This window comes from Chlorocebus sabaeus, chromosome 17 (genome assembly GCF_047675955.1).
Source record: "Chlorocebus sabaeus isolate Y175 chromosome 17, mChlSab1.0.hap1, whole genome shotgun sequence".
Lineage (NCBI taxonomy): Eukaryota > Metazoa > Chordata > Mammalia > Primates > Cercopithecidae > Chlorocebus > Chlorocebus sabaeus.
The window spans coordinates 63,121,769-63,149,170 of NC_132920.1; the positions used below are offsets into that span (position 1 = coordinate 63,121,769).

Here is a 27,402-nt window from a genome sequence, read left to right on the forward strand (position 1 = left end):
TCAGTCACAACTGTGTGTTAAACTCACTTGAAAAAAGTGTGCAGGGATAGTCTTAGACCTGGACACGCCATGGAGGTCTGTTGCTTCAAATCGTACAAACTGGAGGCGATTTTTGGCCATGGCTTGTCTAATGTGTTTCATTCTAGAAGAGAGTTGAGGTGGGGCCAGAATTTGACTGCTGTCCCTCATGCAATCTGCAAAATTAAAAAAAATAGATTCTAACTCAGGAGATCATGATGGACTGAGAAGCAAAAGGAGATTACAGAGTAGTGAATTAGTCAATATTATTAATAAAAACATTAATATTCATCATGTCACTGGCTTAGAGTTGGATCTCTTACCTTTCTTATTCTGCCCTTACCATCTTCCCAAGAATATTGTGTCTAAACAACCTGAGATCATTTATCAGTTAGGACAAGGTCAAAATTGACATTATTTGCATAAGGATATAGCGAAATCATATGTAGATACTTACTGAAAATCCTTTTGCTTATGGAAATTAGAACATATTTGCATAAGTTCACAGCAAAAAAGGGACCATAAAAGCCTGTCTATAGGTGACTATTATTGAACATATTTGGGCTTCTTGAACTAACTGTTAATTTCTAAACTTAAATTTCTATGTGATTAAAAGTGAATTTAGTTTTATTTTCTGGGGTTTTGTCTCATTCTGGGAGTTTTTTACCCAAAGGGCTTTATATCTTTTTAATGGCATCTAACTCTAAGAAGTCTACACATTTCTGTCAAATTTAAAACTTGCTTAAATAAGCAAACAAACATGTCTTTTTTTTTTTTTTTTTTAAGAATGAGAGTGTAGGAGATGAGAAATCTGGACTGCGTACTCAATTTAAAATTAGAAACATAAAAAATGTTCTTTTCAAGACTTTTAAGATAGTGTGCAAATTCCAACTTCAGAGCTAGAAGAGAACTTTGGAGATAAATCATTTAATCTAACCAACTCGTTAGCTTGAGTCCCAGAGTGGCACAATGAGTTACTCCAAACCACACTATCAGTTCACTGTGGAACTGAAACTAGAGTGCAGAGTTTTGATTCATGCTGGATGGTTTATTACCACAAATTAAATTAGTATGTCTATAGCACATAGAATTATCAGGCAAATAGTACACATTATAAATGTTAGTTGCTGTCAGAACTTTTAGGAGAGGCAGCAGAGTGTAGTTTGGGTTAGCACAAAACACTGAAGCCCATCCACCTCCATTCCAATCCTACCTTTGCCCTAGCAACAATCTTATCCTCTTTCTGCCTTGAATTTCTCATCAGTAACATATGACCTACTTCACAGGCTTTTCAGGAGGATTAAGCAGGTTATTAACAGTTACTGGCAGACAGTAAGCACCATATAAGTGCTACTTAAATGCATAAAGTGAGTACAAGTACTCTAGCCCTAGTAAATGGTATCATGATCAAGTCTTCAACCAAACACTCATCAATCTGTCACATCATTGATGTTGAGCAGCTATAATTCTAAAGAGATACCTGAGTATTCTTTTGCAAGATATAATTAGGCTTTAAAACTAAGCATAAAGATTGACAGTTTAGAAACATAGATTAAGTAGATTTTAAGTACATGAAGCATGGGAAAAACAAATTACTGGTTCCATATATGCAAATACATTAGTGATAATGTGTTATCACTGATACATTTGGCTACTCTGAAACTCTAGAGGCTTTATAACTACCTTCCATTTAAAACAAACAAACTGTAGCAATTAAAGTGTTTCATGCTAAATTAACACTTGCTGTATTCCCAACCTACTCTGAAATATTAGGTATTCAGCCCAAGATAAATAATGCTGCTTAAAGCAAAATTTATAGGCATTTTAAAATATGGAAATTTGGGTCAGGCGCGGTGGCTCACTCCTGTAATACCAGCACTTTGGCAGGTTGAGGTGGGCAGATCACTTGGGGCCAGGAGTTCAAGACCAGCCTAGGCAGCATGGCAAAACCCTATCTTTACTAAAAATACAAAAACGTGCTGGGTGTGGTGTTGTGCTCCCGTAGTCCCAGCTACTCAGGAGGCTGAAACACAAGAATTGCTTGAGCCTGGGAGGTGGAGGTTGCAGTGAGCCAAGATCGCACCACTGCACTCCAGCCTGGACAACAAAGAGAGACTGTCTTAAAAATTAATAATAATAATATGGAAATTTTTAGATAATGAATATTCTAAACATAATAAGCAATTATACATAAGCTATAAAGAAGACATCCCTTATAAAAGGAGAAAGGTAATTTTATTGGTTCACCAGTAATAGGATAACAGGTAGTCTTACTAGCTTTTTGCTTTATCTGTGTCTCCTAAACTTTCTACAATGAATACATATTATTTTAAAATAAGAATAATATTTGGCTGGGCACGGTGGCTCAAACCTGTAATCCCAGCACTTTGGGGGGCTGAGGCGGGTGGATCACGAAGTCAGGAGTTCAAGGCCAGCCTGACCAACATGGTGAAACCCCATATCTATAAAAATAAAAAAAAATTTTTTTTTAAATAGCCAGGCGGTGGCATTTGCCTGTAATCCCAGTTACTCAGGAGGCTGAGGCAGGAGAATCTCTTGAGTCCAGGAGGCGGAAGTTGCAGTGAGCTGAGATGGTGCCATTGTACTCCAGCCTGGGTGACAGAGTGAGACTCCATCTCAAAAAACAAAAATAATCAATAAAAATAATAATAATATTCATTCACTCAACATAGATATTTTTCATCATCACATACTATTCATACTGAACGTGTATCTGGGAATCAGCCAGGAAGAGCCCTACCCTCATGGAACTTTATATTATAAAGTGGGACAGGTATAGATAATAAACATGCCATCAAATGCAAGGGTGGGATAAGTTCACACAGTAAAAGGGCTGAAAAAAGAACAAAACAAAACCATAATCACCTGAAGTATTAATTGTATGAGACTTGATCACAACATAGACAGCTCTAACCCTTGATTCATTTTGAAGTCTCCAAGTTGCTCTGTGACTGGACAGTGAGTAGAGTACACGTATTAGTTTGCTAAAGCTACTATGACAAATGCCGCAGAAGGCGGCTTAAACAGAAATTTATTTTCTCATAGTTCTGAAGGCTAGAGGTCGGAGACCAAAGGTGTCAGCAGGATTGCTTCTTCTAAAGTCTCTCTCCCCTTGGCTAATAGACAGCCATCTTCTTCCAGCACCTTCACATGTTCTTTTGTCTGTGCATGTCTGTGACCTAATCTCTTCCTCTTAGGAGGACATAATCACACTGAATTAGGGGTCACCCTGCTGACCTCATTTAACCTTAATTACCCCTTTAAAGAGTGTACCTCCAAATTCAGCCACATTATCAGGTACCGAAGGTTAGGAAATCATTTTAACCATTTTGGAGAAACACCATTCAACACATAACAGTGTATCATTCTGTTTCTATTATCTTCAGTGTCCTTATTGGCACCTGCCACACTGTATACTCACATGTTCCTGTCATCCCCCATTGCCTATCAGCTCCTTGAGAGCCAAGGCTTAGTTTTACCTGCTGCTGTTTTCTTGGTACTTGTAGCAGTATATGCTTCTCATAGCCATTTGACAAATATTTTTTTAAATAAGTGAGTGAGTGAATGAATGAATACATCCTGTGTGATTTGACCTTGTCTAATTGATAAGTAAAAGTTGTCATCATATATTTTAGTATATATCCTAAGTATCTATTTTTCATTTAAAAGTTTAATTCTTTCACCAAATATGAGAAACCTATCCAATCCCATTTCATTTTCAAGGCATCAACAGATCTTGCTGCATCATTGTCTGAATTTTTCTTCAGTAAATCATACTTGTTATTTACAATTAAACCTTTTGGTCAGCCTTTCCCAGTTGCACAAGATGAATAGCTGGCAGATAATTGCCAGTTCAGGAGCTCATTTGTTTTTCCTACAGTGTGGTTCCTGGGAGATTTTCTTCTTTTCTATTCCATCAAGGGATTAATAAATTAAATCAATGTGTTTTTATAGAAGATGTTTCAGTGCTGTGCCTGTTTAGGGAAAAAAAATAAGAAAACATTTTTTAAAAAAAAGTCAAAGCTCTATAGCAACTAGTAGGCCTTGGAGAAATTTTGTCCGTGTTCAGTGACAATGAGGACATATATCAGTTATACAGAACAAGCCGTGGTCACTTATAAAAGGGAGATTGAAGAGACGTTTGGGCTTCAGAAACACCAATTCAAAGAAAGGGAAAAGTGCATTTGAGAGAAAACCCTGGAATACATTCAGCTTATTGCACACCTAGTATAATGTACCATGCTGTTTCAAGGTCCAGCCGTCTTTCATCATTGTGGCTATGGTGAGAGTCACCCTGTTTGTGCTACCTTCTGGCCACATCATATTAGCGCAGACATTGTTGGAAAGCCCAGATGGAAGAATAACCAGGTACAAAGTGGGGAAAAAAAGCAATACAATAAAAAGTGGGAGGGAAAGGGGGCTTTTCTTTGAAAAAACCAAAGTATTATTTTTGGAAAAACTCAGAGAAGTTATTCCAAAGAAGAAATACCATATCAAAATTCCTTACACTTATTTTTGGGGTTTATTTTTAAATCTATTTTTTAATTATGTATATGTATTGGTTTGTGTTTCAAATTTTTGGTACTGAGGGGCTATAGAGAACTTAATACACTCTGGGCCAAAAAGGGAGCTTCTGAGCTAAAGAAGTTGAGTTAGTAACGGTACCCATGCCCTAAGTCACAACTGACAGTGCAAAGAGAGCTCATGACACAAGATCTTTCTCCAGATTTCTGGCTTAAGACAAAGAAATGGTAAATCCATCTCTCTTTTGCAGCTAAAACTAGAATATATAAAACAATGACCATAAGCTCTGGAGGAGCCAGTGTGGCCAGCAGATGTTATCTGATTAGTCTTCCCAGTGTTTAGAAACTTTTTTGAAATAGTGGACAGCACTTCACTATTAGAAAATTTTATGTAAAAATCTTGAATTCAAATTTATTTTGAAACTAGATCTGGCAACCCTGGGTAGGTATTTCTCCACAGCAACAACTGGTTGGAACTCTGAGGTAGTCTAGATGGGCAGGCAACCTCTGCTTAACGGGGTGGCAAACATTTTCTGTAAAGGAACAGATAGTAAATATTTGAAACCATGTAGGCCATATGGTATTCGTTGCAGCTACTCATTTAGCACAATGTCATTTCAGCACAAAAGCAGCTATAAACAATTTGTAAACATTGCTTAGAAAAACTGACCAGCAAGCTGAATTTGGCCTTTGGGCCATAGTTTGTTGCTCTCTGCTCCAGTTTACTCATGACCAGAACCACTCCCTATGTTCTTATACCAGCCCATCTTTTGTATTAACTGTCTGGCCCCTGTGGGCATTTGTATCAATAGCTGCCTGATGTTCAGAGGTTGGTAGTGCTCATGCTCTTCACTTTGGAGAAATTCATAAAGCCAAAGTAGAGAGAAATTCAGTTATGAGAGATGGGGTAGTGCGATGGTCGAGTTCCCTGACCTCCTCGCGGGGCTTGCAACAGGGACATGACTCATTTACTTGGCCATTGCACTCAAACCACTTATGGGAGGGGGGAACGTGCAGGTGAGGCAAGGTGAGCACTTTCGGGTTGCGACCCTATGGCAGTGTTTAGGGGTGTTACCATGCTCTTTTAGCTCTGCCATCCACGGATGACTAAGTGTTAACCAGCTCAGTGGAAAGTCCGGGTAACAGTCTTTTACACCCTATTCTCTAGGTACCCGGCTCCTCGTCCGGAGTCCAGGAAGAATCAGGTCACATGGACTAAAAGGATGGCGAATGTAGGGATTTTATTGAGTGATGGAGGTGGCTCTCAGTGGGATGGTTGGGGAGCAGGAAATGGGATGGAGTGGGAATACGATTTTCCCCTGGAGTTTGGCTGTCCCGCGATGGATCTCCTCTCTGACCGTCCCCAGCTAAACTCCTCTCCACTTTCAGATGCTCCTTCTCTGCCATGCTGTTCTGCTGCTCTGTCAGTGGAACTTGGGGTTTATATGGGCATAGGATAGGGACATGGTGGGCCAGAGTGGTCTTGGAAAAGGCAACATTTTGGAATAAAAACAGAAATGCCTGTTCCTATTCAGGGCCATGGGTTTCCAGGCTTGAGGGTGGGGCCTTTGCCGGGGAACTGCCCTCTTCTACACAGTATTTCCCTGCCTCCTCCCGGTATCAGTAGGCAGAATAGCCCTACGAAAATTCCTACCATACCTAATCTCTGGAACATGTGAATATGTTAAATTGCATGAAAAAAGGGACTTTGCAAATGTAATTAAGGTTATGGACTTTAAAATAGGGATATTATCTTGGATTATCCATGTAAGCCCTTGAAATTAGATGGCTTTCTCCAGCTGAAGGCAGAAAGGGGATGTGGAAGAAGGGGAATTCAGAGAAGTTCTAAACATGAGAAGGATTTGAGACATTGCTATCTCTGAGATTAAAAAAAAAAAAAAAAACAGAGAGAGGCTTCTCGGAGATAAGGGTCACCCCAGCTGACAGCCAGCCAGGACACAAGAACCTCAATTCTACAGTCACAAAGAACTGGATTCTCTCAACAATCTGAATGAACTTGTAAATGTACTGTTCCCTGGAGTCTCTAGATAAGAACCCAGATGGCAATACCTTGACTTCAGCCTTGGAAAGCCTGAAACAAGGAAACCAGATGAACCAACCTAGACTTCTAACATACAAAACTGTGAGATAGTACACTTGTATTTTCAAAAAGATAGTAAGTTTGTGGTAATTTGTTATGGTGGCAATAGAAGACTAATACATATAGAATTCTGATAGTGTTTATTTTCCAGGTTGTAGCTCCTCCTCAGGCCCTGTGTGTACTAAAGGATTTAACCTTGCCCAAATACATAATGACAGGGTTGCCCAAATACATAATGAGAGCTGTGGTCTCTGCCCTTGGTCCCTTCCAAACAGTTAGAATGTCTTGCCTGACAAGAGTATCTTTGTTTACCAAGAGGTTCTAGGCCACGCCAGAAACTCTAACAATGTTATTTATAGTGGTGACTTCAAGTCATGCAGTAACTGCTTGATCCCCAAAGGGGCTGGAGAGTGAGGTCAGCCAAATGCCCAGTTAACCATGAAGCCCCAGTAAAGACTCTGGACACCAAGACTCCAGTGAGCTTCCCTGGTTGGCAATATTCCTCATGTCATTGCCAAGAGAATAGTGCTGTCTGTCCGTGTCTCCACTAAGAAAGGACAAGTGAACAAAGAACAAGTGAACATTCTGTGCTTAGAACTTGCCTGGACTGCCCATGGCAGATTTTCATCTGTGTCCTTGTAGTGTAATAAACCATAACCTTGAATATAACAGCTTTCAGTGAGTTCAGTGAGTCCTTCCAGCAAATTATCTAAACTAAGGTTAACTTGGGGAATCCCAAAACTTGTAATTTGTGTCAGAAGTGAGGGTAACATGGTAGACACCATCCCTCTAACTTCCCACTCTGGTATATTCTCATCTTTCCAAATCTTGTATGTTTAACCCTGTCATTAGAGATTTCCTTTTTTCTGAGGCGGGTAGGGGGGTAGGGCCTCTCTCTGTTACCCTGGCTGGAATGCAGTAGCACAATCACAACTCACTGTAGCTTCAACCTCCTGGGCTCAAATGATCCTCCTACCTCATTTCCTTAAGTAGCTAGGACCACAGGCATGTGCCCACACACACAGCTAATTTTTTTATTGTGTAGAAACGGGGTCTGCCTATGTTGCCCAGGCTGGATCGAATTCCAGTTCTCAAGTCATCTCCCCACCTCAGCCTCCCAAAGTGCTGGGATTACAGGTGTAAGCCACTGTGCCTGGCTTTTAGATTTCCTTTTATAACTAATTTCCAGCATTTTCATTCAAGTGAGTTTTAATCAATACACTCATGTACCAAAATAGTTACATCACTATCAATCAGCCAGAAACTTAGAATAATAGGATTTTACTTTAGAAAAGGCAAGACATCTTCCATTGCAACCCCGCTATTTTCCAGATGAACAGCCTAAAGGGCAAAGAAAACTACAAAGCATTTTATAAAAGATAGGTATAAAAATCTTTGTAAGTGTTCTGACTTTCAGGCTAGTATTCCTCAACCAACATTACATTCTCTCTAATTCAAATACAAACTTAGGGCTAGTGGCTAGAACCACATACCAGTTTGTTCCAGAATCCTTACCAGTAAATCCTTACCAGAGTTTGGGTTAAATTCACCTCCAGGAACACTGGTTGTTGTTCTGGGGGGCAATGGTGTTATCACTGTTGTTTCATCCTGAGAGTCCTTGTCATGATGTGACAGATGAGACTCATCAGAGCCAGGTCCCATGATGGGCTTGCTTGTATTCCCTAATTTGTGGCATACCATTTGGTTTCTGATCCTCTCTGTAGTAATAAGGAAAAATGTTAAAATATGTTCCCACTGTTTTCAGCTGTCTTTTAATATAATATGGAGAGGAATACTTGAGAAAATAGTATATTTCTAGCAGTGACATATTAAATGAGGGGCAATGGGAGTGGTCTACCCTAGTCACTGGCCAAGAAAGTGCATTGCTTGTAGAGAATTTAAAAACAGGCCAGGTGCGGTGGCTCATGTCTGTAGCCTGTAATCCCAGCATTTTGGGAGGCTGAGGCAGGTGGATCATTTGACATCAGGAGTTTGAGACCAGACCAGCCAACATGGTGAAACCCCATCTCTACTAAAAATACAAAAAATTAGCCTGGCGTGGTGGCACACCCTGTAATCCCATCTACCCAGGAGACTGAGGCAGGAGGATCGCTTGAGCCTGGGAGACAGAGATTGCAGTGAGCCAAGATCATGCCACTGCACTCCAGCCTGGGTGACAGAGTGAGACTCTGTCGATCGATAGATAGATAGATAGATAGATAGATAGATAGATAGATAGATAGATAGATAGATAGATAAATTCTACTAAAATCTGACTTCTTTTTATTATCATCATATGCTGGGAATTCCTGGGGACACAGTGATTCCTAGGATTGAGCCTGTTGTCCAAATTAACTTCTAGTTTTAGCAGTGTCTCAAATCTGTTGAGATCTAGTTGGAGTTCCAAAATGTGTTATGAAAACACCTTCCATACCATTCTTATGGCCCCTCAAATCCTCTGTAATGATTTTTTATTCATTTTCAGAGCAGAAAACTGTCTCTCTTCCTACTCACACATTCCTCTGTTTTGTTCTTTTTTTTTTTTTCTACTACTATCATCCTAATCCTAACCCTCTTTACATTGTAAATATTTTGATTGGTTATTTTTATATATTCACATTGTAAGCTTATATTTGCCATCTTTTATGACACCTATATAGGAATAAATTTTATTTGTCCTTTTGCTTCTCCCAAAAAAGAAATGAAGATGTTTTAGGAAAAGAAAGACCAAATGGAGATTGCCATTGACCACACCATTTCTGAGGGCTCAGAGTAGTTAGATACCATTTGAATTGGACATATCCATTTCTCCCACTTCAGTTGAACAAACATGTGGTTTAGTGACTTTCTTCCTTCTTAATTTATTCATGCTGTTGTCTTCAGTCTCATTGCCTTCATCTCTTGTTGAGTCCTGTTGATAATTAATAAACAAAAAGCCAAATAACAGATTATTCAAACAATGATATCTGGATGTCAAAAGAGTATATTTGAATAGCTCAATTTTTTAATGAGCATAGAAGACTTTTATAATGATGAAAATTTTGTCACTTCCACACTCACCTGAATAACTCAAAATTTAAAAGCCCAACGTTGTGCTGATAGGCCAGATATTCTCTATCTCCTTTTATATGTGGTACAGAAAATATTGTTAAGTTAATTAAAACCTTGTCTAATTACTCAAGATTTCTATGTTTATTTTTTACTTGGGGAATTTTATATTATTTATTCCTAAATATTTTTGCAAAACCTATTTTAACTAAAAAATTTACTTTTTATGATTTCTATTTTTTAGGATTTCTAATCTTTTTGTCTGAAGCCATAAGCAGCTGAAGAATTGTGTTCTCTGCTCTCTTTTTCCTTATGTAAAAGGAAAAATTAATAATGCAATGAATAATTGCATCAACATTTACTTCACTTCAAAAAAGTACTTGAGTTCATAAAGTGCTATTTTGTGACTGTGTTTTATATGTGTAAAACAAACATCATGACCAAACCATTTTATAGCTTAAGAAAATCTAAGGAAATGCATTTAAAACAAAATAACCTAGCTTTCACAATCTAGTTATAATCTTCGACATGAGAGGATGTGCCCAGTGGGGAGCTGGGCAGTGAGGCAAGGGCTGGTGCTGGGAACTCAGGAATCTCAGCACTAACAGTGCACAGAGTCACCCCTGCAGTCCCAAGACACAAAAGCTGTCACTGAAAAAAAATATACGAAAAATTTTGAAAAAGCTGACACTGATATTTTTAAGGTTTTTTACAAACCCCTCATAGTGGTTTGAAGAGAGAGGAAAGTGACAGGGTCAGGGTCAAAAAGCATGTCGTAAATGCTTTGAGCTTAGTATCTTCATGAAAAGCAGCCTCCGAGGGGTTTCACCTCTGTAGGCAAGTTATATAAATATATGTTGAGTAGTTGCTGGGGAGCAACTGTATCAGTTTATCTATAAAACCAGTTCATCCTCCCAAGGCTAAAACAGAAAAAGAAAGATTTTCATTTTTTGCTGTTTGTATGTAATTATGATGCATTGCTATTATTGTTACTAACAAAGTTATGTTTCCTAGAACAAAGGCTTTTCTGTAATTTTAAAGTTTCACTTATTAGAAAATTGTGGTCTTTTTCACTCCACATAACCTTATATTTGGATAATATGATACTTAATATATGATATAATAAATAATTTTGTAAGTAGTTTAGGATTTAATTTCAATATTTGCATAAATTTTCCCAACACACTTCTGATAGAATCTGGCAGAAATATAAAGATTTATTGTACATGTTCACCATGTCTAAAATTGTTTTGCTAGAAATGCATAGTCTATAATTTTACTTTTGTTAAATTCGTATGAATATATTTATTTTTATTTATTTATTTATATAGTCTTTTAAAGAAGTATTGTTTAGAAAATGAAATACTTAGGCAGGTATATAATTATCAATGCAATATGAGTAGACTAAATTTGTCTTAGCTTGACCCTTTCTCATATATAATCTTTTCATATATAAATTGAAGGAATAGGGTGAGATAAACTTTAACATCTCTTTGAGTTTCAAACTCTAACCTCCAACTGAATAAACAATTAAATAACAATGTGTTAAAATTGAGCACATTGTCAAGCATGTTTTCTCATGGTACCCCTTAAGTTAATAAAATCTCACCATTTTACAAATAAGAAAAATGAGACTCAGAGTAACTTGCCCCAGGCCACAAGAGTGAATGAAAGATGCAGTTTCTAAAAATACCTTGTTTTTCAACATGCCATTCTGCTTCCTAAAAGCCAGAGATCTAAGACAAAAGAAAGGTATTTTTAGAAACGTTCACTTGCCCTCATATAAACCAGATCAAAAGGGAAAGTTTCTTAAGGAAAAAAAAAAAAATGTTCCTAGTTACTAACTGAGAATTTTACCAATAAGAGCCCCAAAACGGCCGGGTGTGGTGGCTTACGCCTGTAATCCCAGCACTTTGGGAGGCCAAGCCAGGTGGATCGCAAGGTCAGGAGATCGAGACCAGCCTGGTCAACTTGGTGAAACCCCATCTCTACTAAAAATACAAAAATTAGCCAGGCGTGGTTGCACGTGCCTGTAATCCCAGCTACTCGGGAAGCTGAGGCAGGAGAATCGCTTGAACCCGGAGGCGGAGGTTGCAGTGAGCCGAGATGGCGCCACTGCATTCTAGCCTGGGCAAGAAGAGTGAGACTCGGTATCAAAAAAATAAAAAAGCCCAAAAACTAAGTTGTAGTACATACCTTTTACTTCATAAAAATGCTCAAAAAAGGGAGTGGGAGTTTCAAATGAAGAATACATTTCATTCAATCCTTTGGTTTTCTTTTACATACAAGGGTGATCAGCATATAAACATAGCTATAATGAAACAAATTTATTGGATCCCTCATTTATCCCACCTCCAGTAGAGTATTTTTATTCTCCTTAATCCTTAATCTTTTAATTGCACTTAGGTGCAATGTGAATGATGCTTCAGTAAAAAACCTACTAGCCCAGATGATTGAGGTTTGTGTTGTAATTCTGACCTTTCCACAAAGTAGCAAGTCCTTCTAGAGCCTTGGAATTCTCATCTGTAAACACTAATATAAATACAATCATATTGTTAAATTTAACTGAGCCTAGAGCTGCCTCCTTACATATTTTAAGCTTGACTTAAGCATTTCTAAGCAGACTAGAAACTACTCTTCTACCAATCACAGAGTTTCAGCCAATCACAGGTGGCCAATTGTTCAAAACATATTCAAACACTGTTTCTGTGTCTCATTTCCATCTTCTGCACCAAGATGGAAATCTCCTGTACTTCACTTTTCTTTTTCCTGTCCATAAATATCATCTGACCATGTGATAGTCTAAGAGTCGCTCTGAATGTATTCTGGTTCTGAGGGCTGCCTGACTCTTGAATTGTTCTTTAACTGAATTTAAAATTTAATTTTTCTAAAGGTTTTCTTTTAACAGATGGCCTCAGAAGTGAGATTTGAAGTAGAGCTTTCAGCAACCTCCAGGAGCACAGAGTGATTAAGCAAGGTACCCACCAGCTCCATTGTATCCATTGCTCTCTTGAATGAACAGGGGATCACAGGTAAGTTGTCTCTCCAATTATGGAGATCCATGTGTTTGTGTTTTGATTATCTGAATTTGGATGTGCACATTTTTTATCTTAACTGGGTTCAGAAGTCATGACAGACACTGGACTGTGTTAGACTCAATAATTAACTGGTTTATAACCAGTTAGAAGTCTTAGATAGCTGACTGGTCAGACAAACTGGCAATAAATGGCAATACTGCAGAAAGTGTGAACTCTGGCTTTCAGAAATTCACCAGGATTTTGTGTTCTATAATGCATTAGGTAGGGAAAAATCTTTGGCTTAGTTAATCGAGATGTGAGAGCCAAAATCAATATTCAACATAAAAATAGGATCCTTAATTTCTGAAGAATGGAGTGCTCTACTTTTGTCTACCCCATACTTCTACATGTATAATTATTAGGTCCTACCAGCCACAAATACGTACAAAAATGGCAAAATCTTATAAAGACAATTTAAAATTATAGTGGAATGGTCCAAATAAACAACACCAACACCACACTTTAAGAAGTGCATTTAAAAATGAAGGCTCCCAAATTAGGCATATCCAGGGACGCCTAATGATGTGCAGAACCTTCTTAAAAAGTTAATATTTCTATTGCCTCTTTTAAAAGTCTTTCAAAAGGCAAATAGAAAGCTTAAGCAACAAATTGACACGAAAAATTGAATCTGCTAATCTTTTGGCTTACTGTCTTGCCCCAAAGATAAAAAGCGAGTTATATAAAGTGTTCATGGAAGGTAGGCCCTCAAGTAAAGTAGACTTTTTTCTTTTCAGAGCTATCCATGCTGAGACCACACATAGAGAATTATTTCCTGGCCTTATTAATTAATGGACTCCAACCTGAACTCAGTAATTTTAGCTAAAAAACAGTGGCTAACTTAAAAAGACTGCCTATTGAACTAAATTGGTCTCCGAATTCACCTTTCTGGCATTTAGCTGGCTATTTTGAAACACATTTTTAAAGGAAATCTATATCTGTAAAGGAGACCTCCATTTTTAAGGGTGTCTGCCTCTGTGCAGTAGGAAGAGAGGAAAGACTAAGTTACTAGAGACTCTTATCATTGACTTAGATTTATGTAAGAAGTCTCACCTCTGAAGTACCTTTTCCTATCCGTCCTGTCCTAACTGGGCATTTATCCACATCCTCCTTCCTTGATTTGTGCAAAAGATGGTACAACACGTAGGCCTAAAGTCTCAGCTGTATGCATTTGAGAGATAAAATTTCTACATTATTTTACCTAAAAGTCATCACTTTAGAAGTGAAATTTTAGGATTTTCTAGCTAAGAATTGCTTAGAAGAATGAAACAGGTAATTGGAATATTGATAGTCTGAACTGGGGGAAAGAAAAACTATTTGGAAACTAGCAAATGAAAAATTTTTCTGAAAACTTTAACTTCTGCTCTTGTCTGTGTGCCTGTCTATATGTATATATGTTTTATGTGTATCAGATGTTTCTTTCTGATCTTATATAATATTTGGCAAATGAAGCAAGCTTTTACATTGTTGGCAAAATAAAATACGAATATCTTCAGAATTGCCAATACTAAATATAATTCAGACTTTGTTTTTCTGGGTCTACTGGTCAGAAAGGTTTATGCTGTTTTTGCTATATGTTTTAAGGTCATAAAATTGCTGCTTCTGTAAAATTTTGATATGTGCTTGACTTGTCTGTAAGTTGACACTGAAAAGGCTGACTACTGGGCTCCCCTGAGGCCTCTCACACATCTTACTGTGAGCTTATGTCTTTGATTTTGAGCCTTTGAGTTCTGAGGCATGGAGAGGTGGTCATGGTCAGGTCTGGAGACACGTATGTCCACTGTACCTGGGCCACTAGCTGCAGGGCACAGCCAAGCCCAATATGGCCCTGCCCTCCCTCCTCCAGCTTTGCCTCCTGGCCATGCTGAGAGGGGTTGGATCCTCCAGACATCTTTTCCATAGCTCCGTCCTCGGTCCTTGACTCTACACTTGGTGTATAAATTAGGGATCCAGATGGGCCCTGGCCTTCCTAGCCATCCTAGGTGCCACTCAGGACCCATGATGACTGGGAAAGACATTAGGGAGAATACCTATGTTATTTTTTCAAAATTATTTTCAGAAACTTAAAATCTTAAAGCCGCATTAAATTCAGAAATAGGGAAAGGAGCAGTGGCTCACTCCTATAATCTGAGCACTTTGGGAGACTGAGGTGGGAGGATCACTAGAGCCCAGGAATTTGAGACCAGTCTAGGCAACATGGTGAGATGCATCTCTACAAAATATATAAAAATTAGCTAGGCATGGTAGTGTGCATCTGTAGTCCCAGCTACTCAGGAGGCTGAGGTGGGAGAATGACATGATCCTGGGAGGCAAAAATTGCAGTGAGCCAAGATCATGCCACTGCACTCCAATGTGGGTGACACAGCAAGATCCACCTCAAAAAATAAAAATAAAAAATAAGAATAAATTCAGAAATAAATACTCATTAAATATCTGAGCCATTTCCAAGTAAGAACATAAATTTATGCTTTAGCATCTTATTTTTATATGATATTGAAAAGGTAAATATATTTAGATCTATTAAAAATAATTGAGGAAACATCTTCCTAAAAAATTATGAAATGGTTTTCATCTGCAGATACTGATATAAAACACTTCAAAATCATTTACTTTCTAGGTTTTACACTGGAAGTTAGAATTATTAAGAGTTAAAATTTAAGTTAATATATGTAACTATAACTACTAAAGTAAATAATTTGGCTGGCCATGGTGTCTCATGCCTGTAATCCTAGCACTTTGGGAGGCTAAGCTGGGAGGATCACTTGAGGTCAGGAGTTAGAGACCAGCCTGGCCAACACAGTGAAACCCTGTCTCTACTAAAAATGCAAAAATTAGCCAGGCATGGTGATGCACACCTGTAACTCCAGCTACTAGGGAAGCTGAGGCAGGAGAATGGCTTGAACCTGGGAAGTGGAGATTGTAATGAGCCAAGACTGCAGCACTGCACTTCAGCCTGGGTGACAGAGCGAGACTCTTGTCTTAAAAAAACAAATAAACAAAATAAAATAAATAATTGCATATGCAAAGTGTACAAGAAAAGCAAGATTGTCTTTGATGAGAAAATGAAAATGTGTGTTTGTTGAGAAAAAATAATTTTGTCTAGTTTAGAGGTTTTTTAAGGTTCTTTCAAAATGAAAAAATGACATAGATAAAATTTAATGGATATTCAAGGTTGAGGGAAAATAGAAAAAAATGTAAGAGGCTATAAAAAGGATTATGGAAATCCTGTGTGTTCAAAAGCTGATTGAAGGTGAATGTATTTGTTTATAAGGTTTTATTAAAATTAGCTGTAGTATTGATTATACACTAATACAAAAGTCAAATTCATATTTCTCTGCAGCGTTCACAGGGGAAAAAAGTAAAATTCTGTTTTCTCTTTTGAATAAGAATTTATTGTAGTATTAATAAGAGTGAAAGATTTTCGTCCACCTTTTGAGTAAAATGCAAAGAAAAATAGAGGAGAGACAGATTTTGTTTTATGCTCTCTTTATTATGTCTTTTGATTATTTGGAAAACGGAGTCTCCTCTTCATTAAAGAATAAGGATTTTTGCTTTTGAAAACCTTTTAATTATCAGTTAGGCTAAATGAATTACTATTATTTTGCCGTAATCTGCAATTCTATTTTAACAGTGTTTAAAACCTTTGGCATATTTGATAGGCTTCCTAAAATCAAATTTCAAATTCTAAAATTAAGTCTTTTTTACTTCAAACTTACTTTAGGATGTTCCAAAAGGTCCCTGAAGCATCCAAAGAAGAGATAATAAATAGGCTTATTTGATATGGTAAATAAAATGGAAAGCACTGTAAAATAAATGATACTTAACATTCTCTGAGTTATATTTTTATGAATATATTATGAATATGTGTTTCAAAATTGTATGTGACTCCTAATATTCTGATATATCTTAGTATAGTTATCAGTAATAATTATGTTTATTTATGTCAAATTATTATAAGATACAGAAATAGCTAAATTTCCTTGTCATTTGCATCTTTAACCATAACCATTTTACGTCTTATTGACAGTTTATGAATTCTGATGAACTTTCTGAAAGCCCATTACAATCAAGTAAAATCCTAAAATGTTGTGTCCTCAAGGAAGTTCATGGAAAAGTTTGAAAGAATGCTCATAAACACTCTTGAATACAGGTTTCTGATAACTCTAGAATTATATCATTTGGACCGGATAGGAATACTAAAAACTCTAATGAAGAAGTTGACCAATTTATAAAATTGCTAACTTAAGTAGCACAAGAACTAATTGAATACCAAGGAAATACTTTGGCAGATTACCATGCTAGATTAGCCAGTAATGAAATTGTTAAAATATACAATTTGAATGAGGTTCATGGTTCAAGTCAAGTTGCCTATAATAACCCATTTCACAAACAGTGCTATGCACCTGAATTGAAGAAACAAAATTTGTATTTAAGATAATATAAATTCAATGTCGAGTGTGGACTCATGGAGAGTCTGGAGAGCTGCCTGGTCCTTCTTGTGTGATTAAAACTTCCATCATTGAAAGCTCTACACTTGGCCAGGCATGGTGGCTCTCGCCTGTAATCTCAGCACTTTGGGATGCCAAGGTAGGTGGATCACTCGAGGTCAGGAGTTCAAGACCAGCCTGGCCAATATGGTGATACTCCCATCTCTACTAAAAATGCAAAAATTATTCAGGCATGGTGGCACACACCTGTAATCCCAGCTACTTGGGAATCACTTGAACCCAGGAGGCAGAGGTTGAAGTGAGCCGAGATTGCATCCAAATTATATTTTTAAAATTATATTGGTGTCATGACTATTCTAAGTTGCCAAAGTGGTTTATTTTGTTTTGTCAAATCCATAATCCTAGGAAGACAATAAAAACTTCAGGACATTTTTGCTACTTGATGGGCCATTTGAACATTTACACATGGCTTCTATTCAATTGTTATTTGTAATGCATGTTTTCTAGTTATATACAAGCTTTCTCATGCAAGAAGGCTAATGCAATAACCATAGCTAAAATAGCTTAACGGTTATCAAGAAATGTGTTTCTGTCATGGGACATTCCTAGAGAAATCTCCAACAATAAAGGTACTTGTTTCACTGGACAAGTTGTAAAACATAAGATGTTACAGATATAATAGGATTAGGCAAGTCTAACTGAATGGACTGAATTGTCTTGGTCAAACGTACTACAGACTGATGACAATCAGTTACTCTTCCAATCAAAACATGAGTTGACTATTTATGAAACAGTCATTGCAAGGCCTCTAATAATAGAGCCTTATGTATCTTCTGCACCTAAATTCTCATATGACTAAATGCTACAATGCAGGCTTTAATGCATTGTGCCAAAGTGTATTTTCATTAGGTAAAAAGAGCTTTTTATGATCCACTGACCGAGTACAGTCAAACCCTTCATGGTCTAAAACTTAGAGATTGGGCCTTCTGGAAACACCATCAGAAAAAGACTTCCCTTGCCACCCACACTGCAGTAAAGTGCTAGGACTTTGAACCTTGAGTCTATAATATTACAACTCAGAAGGCCCATCCAGCCTCTTGAAACCAAATACTTGTTAGAGACCTTAAGGTAAAGCTAACCAGAGAAATTTCTCCCTAGAAGCAGATGGCATCCTAGACATAGAAAGCTTTCCCAAGATCATGGAACAAGACTTCTCTCCCATCATAAGATTCCTAACCTTTCTTAACTTTTTCCTTGCTTATGCCTCTTTGAACAACAGAGTGGGAAAAGGGGCCTTGTGTGTACCCATGGAGTATATTTTTATTTGTGTTAGATTTCACAGACAACCTTATATATGAGCAATCTTATCTCTTGATGGATGCAAGATGAAGGGCCAGTGTAAGCTAGGAATTTTAATGACACCTTTGTTACTCCATAATCAGTCAGAAATAGAACATCAGTCCACTTCTCTTAACCTACATCCTAGGTTAAATGAAACATTGCCAGGAGCCTTCACCTTTCTTGATGGGCATCATTTGTTAGGTCCCTTTTTCTATGGCTTGGAGTAAGTGAGGTAATGATTAGAAATGTATCCCTTACAGTAGTCTCTATAGCAGATTTTACTGCAAACCTGTGACTGTGCAGCAGACTTCTTTAAATTCTCTTGCTAAAGTTGTGCTAGATAGCTCTAGATTACCTACAGGCTGAACAGGGAGAAATCTGCACAGTGGCTTAAACTTCTTATTGTACATGAATAAATACATTGCATTTTGTAGAGATTCAGTTACAAGAGATTAATGAACAGGATCCTTAATTAAAACATGTAGACTTTTCACCTGGCTTATTCTTTGAGCTATTTAATTTTAGTTGATTAATAGGAACCAATAGGAACCCTGGCTAAGGAGCATACTCCAAATTCTTGGTATGCTCCTGCCAGTCACTATAGTGGTCATTATCATTATCATTCTGACAGTCACAATAGTATTCTCCCTGGTATGCTATATCTCTCCAAAGTTTTAAATGTTTGCAGACAGCCATGTGTAGAATGTCAGATGGTCTCTTTGACTGGAATGACAAAATCTCAAAGAAATGCCTGATCATGAGGACACTATAACCTATCAATAACGCGCTAAGACAGAAAACCCAAAATAATGGTAATATGAAGTAGCACCAAAGCCCTAAGTTTTGGTCACATTCTCATCTAGGTGAGAACCTGACCAAAAAAAGAGAATTGTTAAAATTATGGAAGACCATTGTTTTGGACTGAACTCTTGCATTAGGCCCCAACAGAACAGACCAAATCAAAACAAAATCACTCGTGCTAATACAACATAATCACAGTGAAACTTTAAGGAAGAAGATAGATTCCAAAGCAGAACAGTTTTTTTTTTTTTTCTGAAAACAGGAGATACCAGCATAATAAAGAAGTCCCCTCTGCTCTAACCCTTACAAAAAATTAACCTAAAGTAAACAATCAGGCTATTTTTCCCTCATTCTGTTTCCATATTCCCACCTTACAAAATCCACTGTACTGCTATTTCCCAGTGGAATTTGAGACCAAATAAGTCCATTTACAATGGTGTGAGAGTGACGTCAATGCCTAAGGTTTCGGTCAACCTCTCAATCTTAAGAGGTTGACCCAAAGGGAGGAATTGTTTACATAAAACTGCCTCTTTACATATATTAAGTTTGGCCTAGAACTTTATAAACAGACTATAACCTACTCCTGTACCAATTAGAATTTCAGATGCCTGCCAATCACAGGCAGCCAACTGTTCAAACCACGTTCAAATAAGGGAAACTCCCAGCTGTAACTAATTCAGCTGTTTCTGTGACTCATTTCTGTCTTCTGTACATCACTTTTCTTGTTCTGTCCATAAATGTTATCTGACAATGTGGCAGCTTCAGAGTCACTCTGAACCTATTTTGGTTCTCAGGGAGGCCCAATTCTCAAATCATTCTTTGCTCAATTAAACTCTGTTAAATTTAATTTGTCTCAAGTCTTTTAAATAATATCCAGCCAAGTGTGGTGGCTCATGCCTGTAATCCCAGAACTTTGGGAGGCTGAGGTAGGCGGACCACTTGAGGCCAAGAGTTCAAGAGCAGCCTGGGCAACATGGCAAAACTCCATCTCTACAAAAAATACAAAAATTTAGCCAGATTTGGTGGCACACGTCTGTAGTCCCAGCTACTTGGGAATCTGAAGCATAAGAATTACTTAAACCCAGGAGGTGGAGGTTACAGTGAGCCGAAATTGCACCACTGCACTCCAGCCTGAGTGACAGAGTGAGACTCTGTCTCAACAACAACAAAAAAAGTCTTTAAAACAATACCTATAAAAATATTAACATTTTAAAAGCATTGTCATATCAAGACAATATTTTATATTTCATCTAATACCCACAACATACAGGGAGTATTTATTATTACCTATATTTTTTCCAAAGCAGAAATAGGTCCACAGGGGTTAGGTAATTTGTCCAAGGTCATATCTGAGGAAGAATGGGAATTCAAATCCACGTATTTTGTTTGAGGTTCTTCCTACATCACCATAGCTTGACAATTGACTTAAATGGAATTTTGTTTTTATTATATAATGTTATCTGTGTAACTCATAAAACTTGTTTAACTTCTTCAATTATATATTCTTTTTCAATTGTATTTTTATAACTCTTTTCTATATAAAAGTAAAACCCATTTTAATTCAGATCACCACCAGTTTAAACTTCATTAGTCCCAAGAGTGAGGATGTAACCTACTATGGATAAGGCAAAATCAAAGACATAAAAATAAATAAAACATAAAACATGATTCACAAAGAATATTACAATCTAGCAGAGGCAATAAAGTGTTGTTGTGGCAGTTAAGGGCCTCCATGTTCTAAAGAAAGAGATATGCTTAGGTTAGCCTAGTTCACGGAGAGCAAACTCAAATACCAGACAGATTACAAAAAAACACAGTGGGTTGGAGGGCAAACACAGTAGTTGATACCCCTTCCCAAGAAGGAGCCAACACAGGAGTCCAGCCAATTGTTGCCATATTAAAACGTGGCCCTCATGTTGCCAGTTTTACAAATTTTCAAAAAATGCCAGAAATATGGATTTTTATTTGAAATTTTGTGATTGTTAAATACTGTCAATTGATATAAAATATAAGGTAAGAAGTAAAGAAATAAACTTTCTCAACTACCACACAACTAGGTCTCAAAACTACCGGAATGCTGTTTAGAATATGGAGCAGCTCTAGAGATATGAGGTACAACTGTATCAGCAGTGACCACCTGTCTTTTCCCCAACAGTGGTATCTAGCGTGGCACTGACGGGTGATAGTGACAACATTTAGCCATCAGTACATCTAATAAAAATAACCAACACTTACATTGCGCCTATTATGTGCTAGATCTCTTCTAAATGCTTTACATGTCTTTATTTATTTAGTCTGAAAAAGATCCCATGTGATAAATATATTACCATCCTGTTTCAGAGATGAGAAAAATTGAGTCAAAGAAAGACTACTCAACTAACCCAAGCTCACAAGTCTCATAAGTGACAAAGCTAAGATTTGAACCCAGCCAGTTGGCTCCAGAGCACCAAGTACTTGGCACATTCTTGATGAACACTGTCATCAGGATATCCTCCCAACCATTGCTGGGGTGCTGGGAAGTTGTAGCAAGGTCCTGGAGGACCCGTGTAGGGCCAGATACTAGTTCTTTAACTATTTAACTGATGGGTTGTGGACAAGTCCAAGAGCCCCAGGAAAATGCTAGGACAGGTAGAAAAGTTTGGGTAGAGTAGACCATTAAGAGGCTCTTGTTAGCCACTATTTACCAATTAGTTTAGAAATATTTGACCATTTATCAAGTACTCAGTGATACAGTTCTCCCTGGTTGCAACATTATGTTGGAAAAGCAATGTCTGATGCATAGTGAGTACTAAAGTGAGTACTAAATAGAGGTCAGCCAGAATTATTACCTAGGCACCATACATTACTGAGGATTTCCCATGGAAAGATAACTCATTCTAGATTACCTCACAGGCCCTGACCAGCCTAGAGGTGATCTTCTTTTTTTTTTTTTTTTTTTTTTTTTTTTTTTTTTTTTTTTTTTTTTTTTTTTTTTTTTTTTTTTTGTTGAGACAGAGTCTCACGCTGTCGCCCAGGCTGGAGTACAGTGGCCGGATCTCAGCTCACTGCAAGCTCCGCCTCCCGGGTTTACGTCATTCTCCTGCCTCAGCCTCCCGAGTAGCTGGGACTACAGGCGCCCGCCACTTCGCCCGGCTATTTTTTGTATTTTTTAGTAGAGACGGGGTTTCACCATGTTAGCCAGGATGGTCTCGATGTCCTGACCTCGTGATCCGCCCGTCTCGGCCTCCCAAAGTGCAGGGATTACAGGCTTGAGCCACCGCGCCCGGCCGAGGTGATTTTCTTTGGGTCGGGCTCTATTCCCTTATCTAAGAAGCTCTAGATTCTAAACACAATAAAATAGGGTAACCTCTCAGGCTCCTGAAGGCATATTAAGCAGTCCAAGGATTCTCAGAGTGGGGCAGTGTGACCCAAATAGCCTTGCTTGGACTCTATAGTAATGCTATTACTGCACAGGCAGAATATTTCAGTCTTCAGATAGGCCAAGCTTAAACAGAAGAGGGAGCATTTGAGCTGAAGATAGGGAAACAGGTAAACCAGCCTGGAAGAATCATGAGCCTAAGTACAGATATGCAATTTCATTTTGATTGCATGGCATAAATACACAAATTTAATTTATGCTTAATTTGGACAATCCCAAATTTCTCCTACAACAGGTTGATTTTCATTCTTTTGATATTTTCACCAGAGCAGCTTTTCACAATTCCAAAATGTTTTCACTATCGTTTTGTCAGATGGCTCCTTTTTGTCTCATACATGGGAATGGCCATAAAGAATGTTTCCTTCTTACATTCAAGTTCATTACAAGACATTTTCATAATTCGTGTTTTTCTTACCATGGTGATTCTTTTGAAATGGTGTTTATATGGTTTAATATAAGTTTGTCATTTTGCATTTCAACTCAGTGACTTGATCAAATTAACCAAAAAATGCTTAACCTAAAGGAATACTGCCAAGCATTAAATGTAGTCCCTAATTTGACCTAATAAATTTATTTCTAATATAATAATGTGTTATTTAGGTTCTAAATATCATTGATTTTATTGATTTACTTTTAATTTTCTCTAACAGTTACCTTTTTAATGTCAATACTAAAAACAAAAAACAAAAACGAAACAAACTTTTTTTGACCCCTGTATAATAGTTATAGTCTGAGGTGTAGCCATTAACGCATTTGCCAAACACTCTGATTTTGTTAATGAGAGAGGTCCATGGAAACGCAAATAAGCAAAACAAAATTTCATCAAGTTTTAACCTCTGTTAGAAATAGTGGAAAAAGGGATCAATAATTATCAAACTTAAAAGAATATGTCAAAGATGAAAGAATGTGCCTTCAGTTACCTTGAAGTATCTTCTTCAAAGAAAAAAGAAAGAAAACGTGCTTAAAATATTTACAGAAGTGTTATTTAAAAGACTACATCACACACTTGTATTAACTACTTTTAAAATATCCGTACCTATTAACCTTGTATTCCTACTCCTAGCAACTTGGTTTAATAATCCAAGATACGTCATGTACGTTCAGTGCCACCTTCATTATAATAGTAAAAATGTGAAAGTAGCATACAACAAACTAGAAAGAGTAAATACACATGCCAATTATTTTCAATTGATTTAACATTTAAAAATAAACGTTTCTGGCCAGGCATGGTGGCTCATGTGTGTAATCCCATCACTTTGGAGGCCGAGGCAGGTGGATCACCTGAGGTCAGGAGTTTGTGACCAGCCTGGTCAACATGACGAAACCCCGCCTTTAGTAAAAATACAAAAATTAGCCTGGTGTGGTGGCAAGTGCCTATAATCCCAGCTACTCCAGAGGCTGAAGCAGGAGAATCACTTGAACTCAGGAGGCAGAGTTTCAATGAGTCAAGATCATGCCATTGCACTCCAGCCTGGGTGACAGAGAAAGACTCTGTCTTTAAAAAAAAAAAAAAAAAAAAGCGTTTCCATTTTCCATCTTTTGTCACCTGATTTGACACAACTTTTTTAAATCTTCTTTTTTGATGTGTCTTTTTAAAACTGCCCATTTTTATAGGATTGTCTGATGGTTTTTTTTTTAGCGTTTTCCTTTAATTTTTTAAAGTGACAGATAAAATTCTATGTATGGTATATACCACATAATGTTTTAAAGTATATATACATTACAGAATGGTTACATCTAGCTAATTAAATATGCATTATCTCACATAGTTATCATTTTGGTGATGAGAAAACTTAACATCTGCTTTCTTAGCATTTTCAAGAATGTATGTTATTAGTTATAGCCACAATGATGTGTAATACATGTCTTGAACTTATTCTTCCTATTTAACTATAATTTTGTATTCTTTGACCAACTCCACAATCTCTAACCATTCTCTGTGCATCCAATGTTACCCTTCTTCTATCCATCCTTCATACTACTGCCATGTTGTTTCTCTATAGCACAATTTTGGTTTTGTTATTTCTTTGCTGAAAATACCTCCACAATTCTCCCTTCACCTTCAGGGAAAACTCAAACTGGTATTCTCTAAGGCTCTGCAGAATCCAGCCTCTCAACAATCTCTCCAGCCTTCACAGCTGGGAATTTTCACTTACAAACCCTATCTCCATCTGTACAAAACTAGTTTTATCATTTCTTGTGACCACACTGTTTCCTTCTTTCCTAGGCTGCTGTTGATTCTCTAGCCTGTCCTGGTAAGACAGTTACCTACTTTTCTGGCCACAACTAAAACTTAACCTGCAGGGTGGTTTGATGTAGCCATCCATTACAAAATGATTAATTTTCTTCTTTGGGGAGAGAAGGGCTGCAAAAGGTGATCTGGATCTCCTTTCCTTTTAAAATGTTTACTAATTTTAATTGACAAGTAAAAATTGTATATATTTATGGTATACAATATAATCTTTTGATATACGTATACATTGTGGAATGGCTAAATCAAGCTATTAGGATATATATTATCTCCCATTTCTTGTAGTGAAAACACTTAAAATATATTCTCTCAGTAATTTTTACATATACAATATGAGGGTATGTCAAAAAGTTCATGGAAATGGAATTAAAAGATAAAAACATAAAATATAAACTTTATTTCTCAACATAAGCTATATCAAGGTTAATACACTTTTGTAAGCAATCATAGCAGCCATTTAGTGCATCCCTTTAAAAATGAGGGTCCTGGAATTTAGACATATTAATGTAGTCTTTTTTACATTATTAACTAAAGAAAAATGCATCCCCTTTACAGATTTTTGTAAGATTAGGAAATGAAAGGAAGACGGAAGGAGCCAAATCAGTGTTGTAAACCGGATGCTTATGATCTCCCATCAAAATGCTCACAAAATTACCCTTGTTCGATCAAAGGCATGAGCAGGAGCATCATCGTGGTGAAGTAGAACTCTCTGGTTAAGCTTTCCTGGGCATTTTTCTGCTAAAGTTTTGGATAACTTTCTCAAAACACTTTCCTAATAAATAGGTATCATTCTTTGGCCCTCTAGAAAGTCAACAAGCAAAATGCCTTGAGCATCTCAGAAACAATTGCCATGACTTTTGCTCTTGACTGGTCCACTTTTGCTTTGACTGGACCACTTCCACCTCTTGCTAGCCATTGCTTTGATTAGGCAGTATCTTCAGGATCATACTGATAAAGCCATGTTTTTCTCCTGTTACAATTCTTTGAAGAAATGCTTCAGAATAAAATTTCCACTGAAAGCTCTGCTCTTAACTCCAGTTGATCTGGGTACAATGGTTTTGGCACACATCAAGTAGAAAGTTTGCCGTACTTTAAGTTTTCGGTCAGAATTGTGTAAACTTAACTAATTGAGATGTCTATGGTCTTGGCTATTGTTTCTGCTGTTAAAAGCCAGCCGTCTTCAATCAAGACATGAATAACGAGGGCAAATTGATGTGGAAGGTCTGTCACTTCAAGCTTCATCTTCAACATTGTTTAATCTCTTCTCAAAAAGAGTCATCCATTTCAAACTGCTGATTTATCTGGAGCATTGTCCCCATGAACTTTTTATAAAGCATCAAAGATTTCACCATTCTTCCACCCCACCTTCACCATAAATTTGATGTTCATTCTTACTTTGATTTTAGCGGAATTCATGCTGCTCTGATAGACGCTCTATTCAAACTGATGTCTTATGCTTAGTGCCTCAAACTATATCCTGTTCAGACATGTTATAACAAATTAGCATGAACTTACTTTGGTTCAAAAAGATTTTAAAATCCACGCACAGTTTTTTTTTATAATACGCATTTTCCATGAACTTTTTGAGGTCCCCTTATATATTAACTGTAGTCACTATGTGGTACAGTAGATCTCTCAAAACTACTCCTCTTTCTAAATAAAATTTTTTATTCTTTGACCAACATCTCCCCAATGCCTCCACCATCTACCCTCTGTTAACCACATTCTACTCTCTGCTTCTCTGAGTTCAACCTTTTTACACATCACATGTAAGTGAGACCATGAAGTATTTGTCTTTCTGTGTCTGGCTTATTTCACTTAACAGAATGCCCTCTAGGTTCATTCATGTTTTAACAAACAACAGAAAATTTTATTTGGCACTTAAGAGATCATAATGCCTGGGCTAAGCTAATTATTGCCTATTTAAGGCTTCCTTCCTTTTAAAGGTTGAATACTATCCCACTGTGTATATATATCACGTTTTCTTTATCCATTCATCTATCGCCAGATGCTTAGGTCAATTCTGTATCTTGGCTATTGTGAATAATGCTGCAATACACATGGGAGTGCAGATATCTCTTCAACATACTGATCTCACACCCTTTGGATATATTGGGATTGCTGAATCATATATAGTAGTTCTATTTTTAATGGATGATTGATGTTCTTAAGTCTCCAGTGAAAGTAGAATCCTTATTAAACTTTATGCTCTCTTCAAATAACTCATAGTTATGTTGTCTTCATTATAATTAGTAAATCATATAGTCTCCCTTTGGAGATCTCACCTAATGCTTCATTAAATAACTTTCAGTATCATTAAAGTAGAGCTTTCGTCCATCTACAAGTTTTTTTTCTCCA

At 37.2% G+C, this 27,402-nt stretch overlaps 1 protein-coding gene across 2 annotated transcripts in view; it reads right to left on the minus strand.

The window, feature by feature from the left end:
• The window catches only part of LGSN (lengsin, lens protein with glutamine synthetase domain), a 44,711-nt gene that overhangs the window by 9,941 nt on the left and 7,368 nt on the right, over positions 1 to 27,402 (minus strand). Inside the window, exons 2-3 of one of the 2 annotated variants that reach the window (XM_037987138.2) lie at positions 9,448 to 9,574; positions 28 to 194 (exon numbers count right to left, since the gene is read on the minus strand). In XM_037987138.2, the coding sequence (XP_037843066.2) occupies positions 28 to 194; positions 9,448 to 9,574 (294 nt within the window). Of the gene's footprint in view, positions 1 to 27; positions 195 to 9,447; positions 9,575 to 27,402 lie in introns of those variants that run through there. The other variant, XM_037987140.2, reaches the window with a different exon arrangement.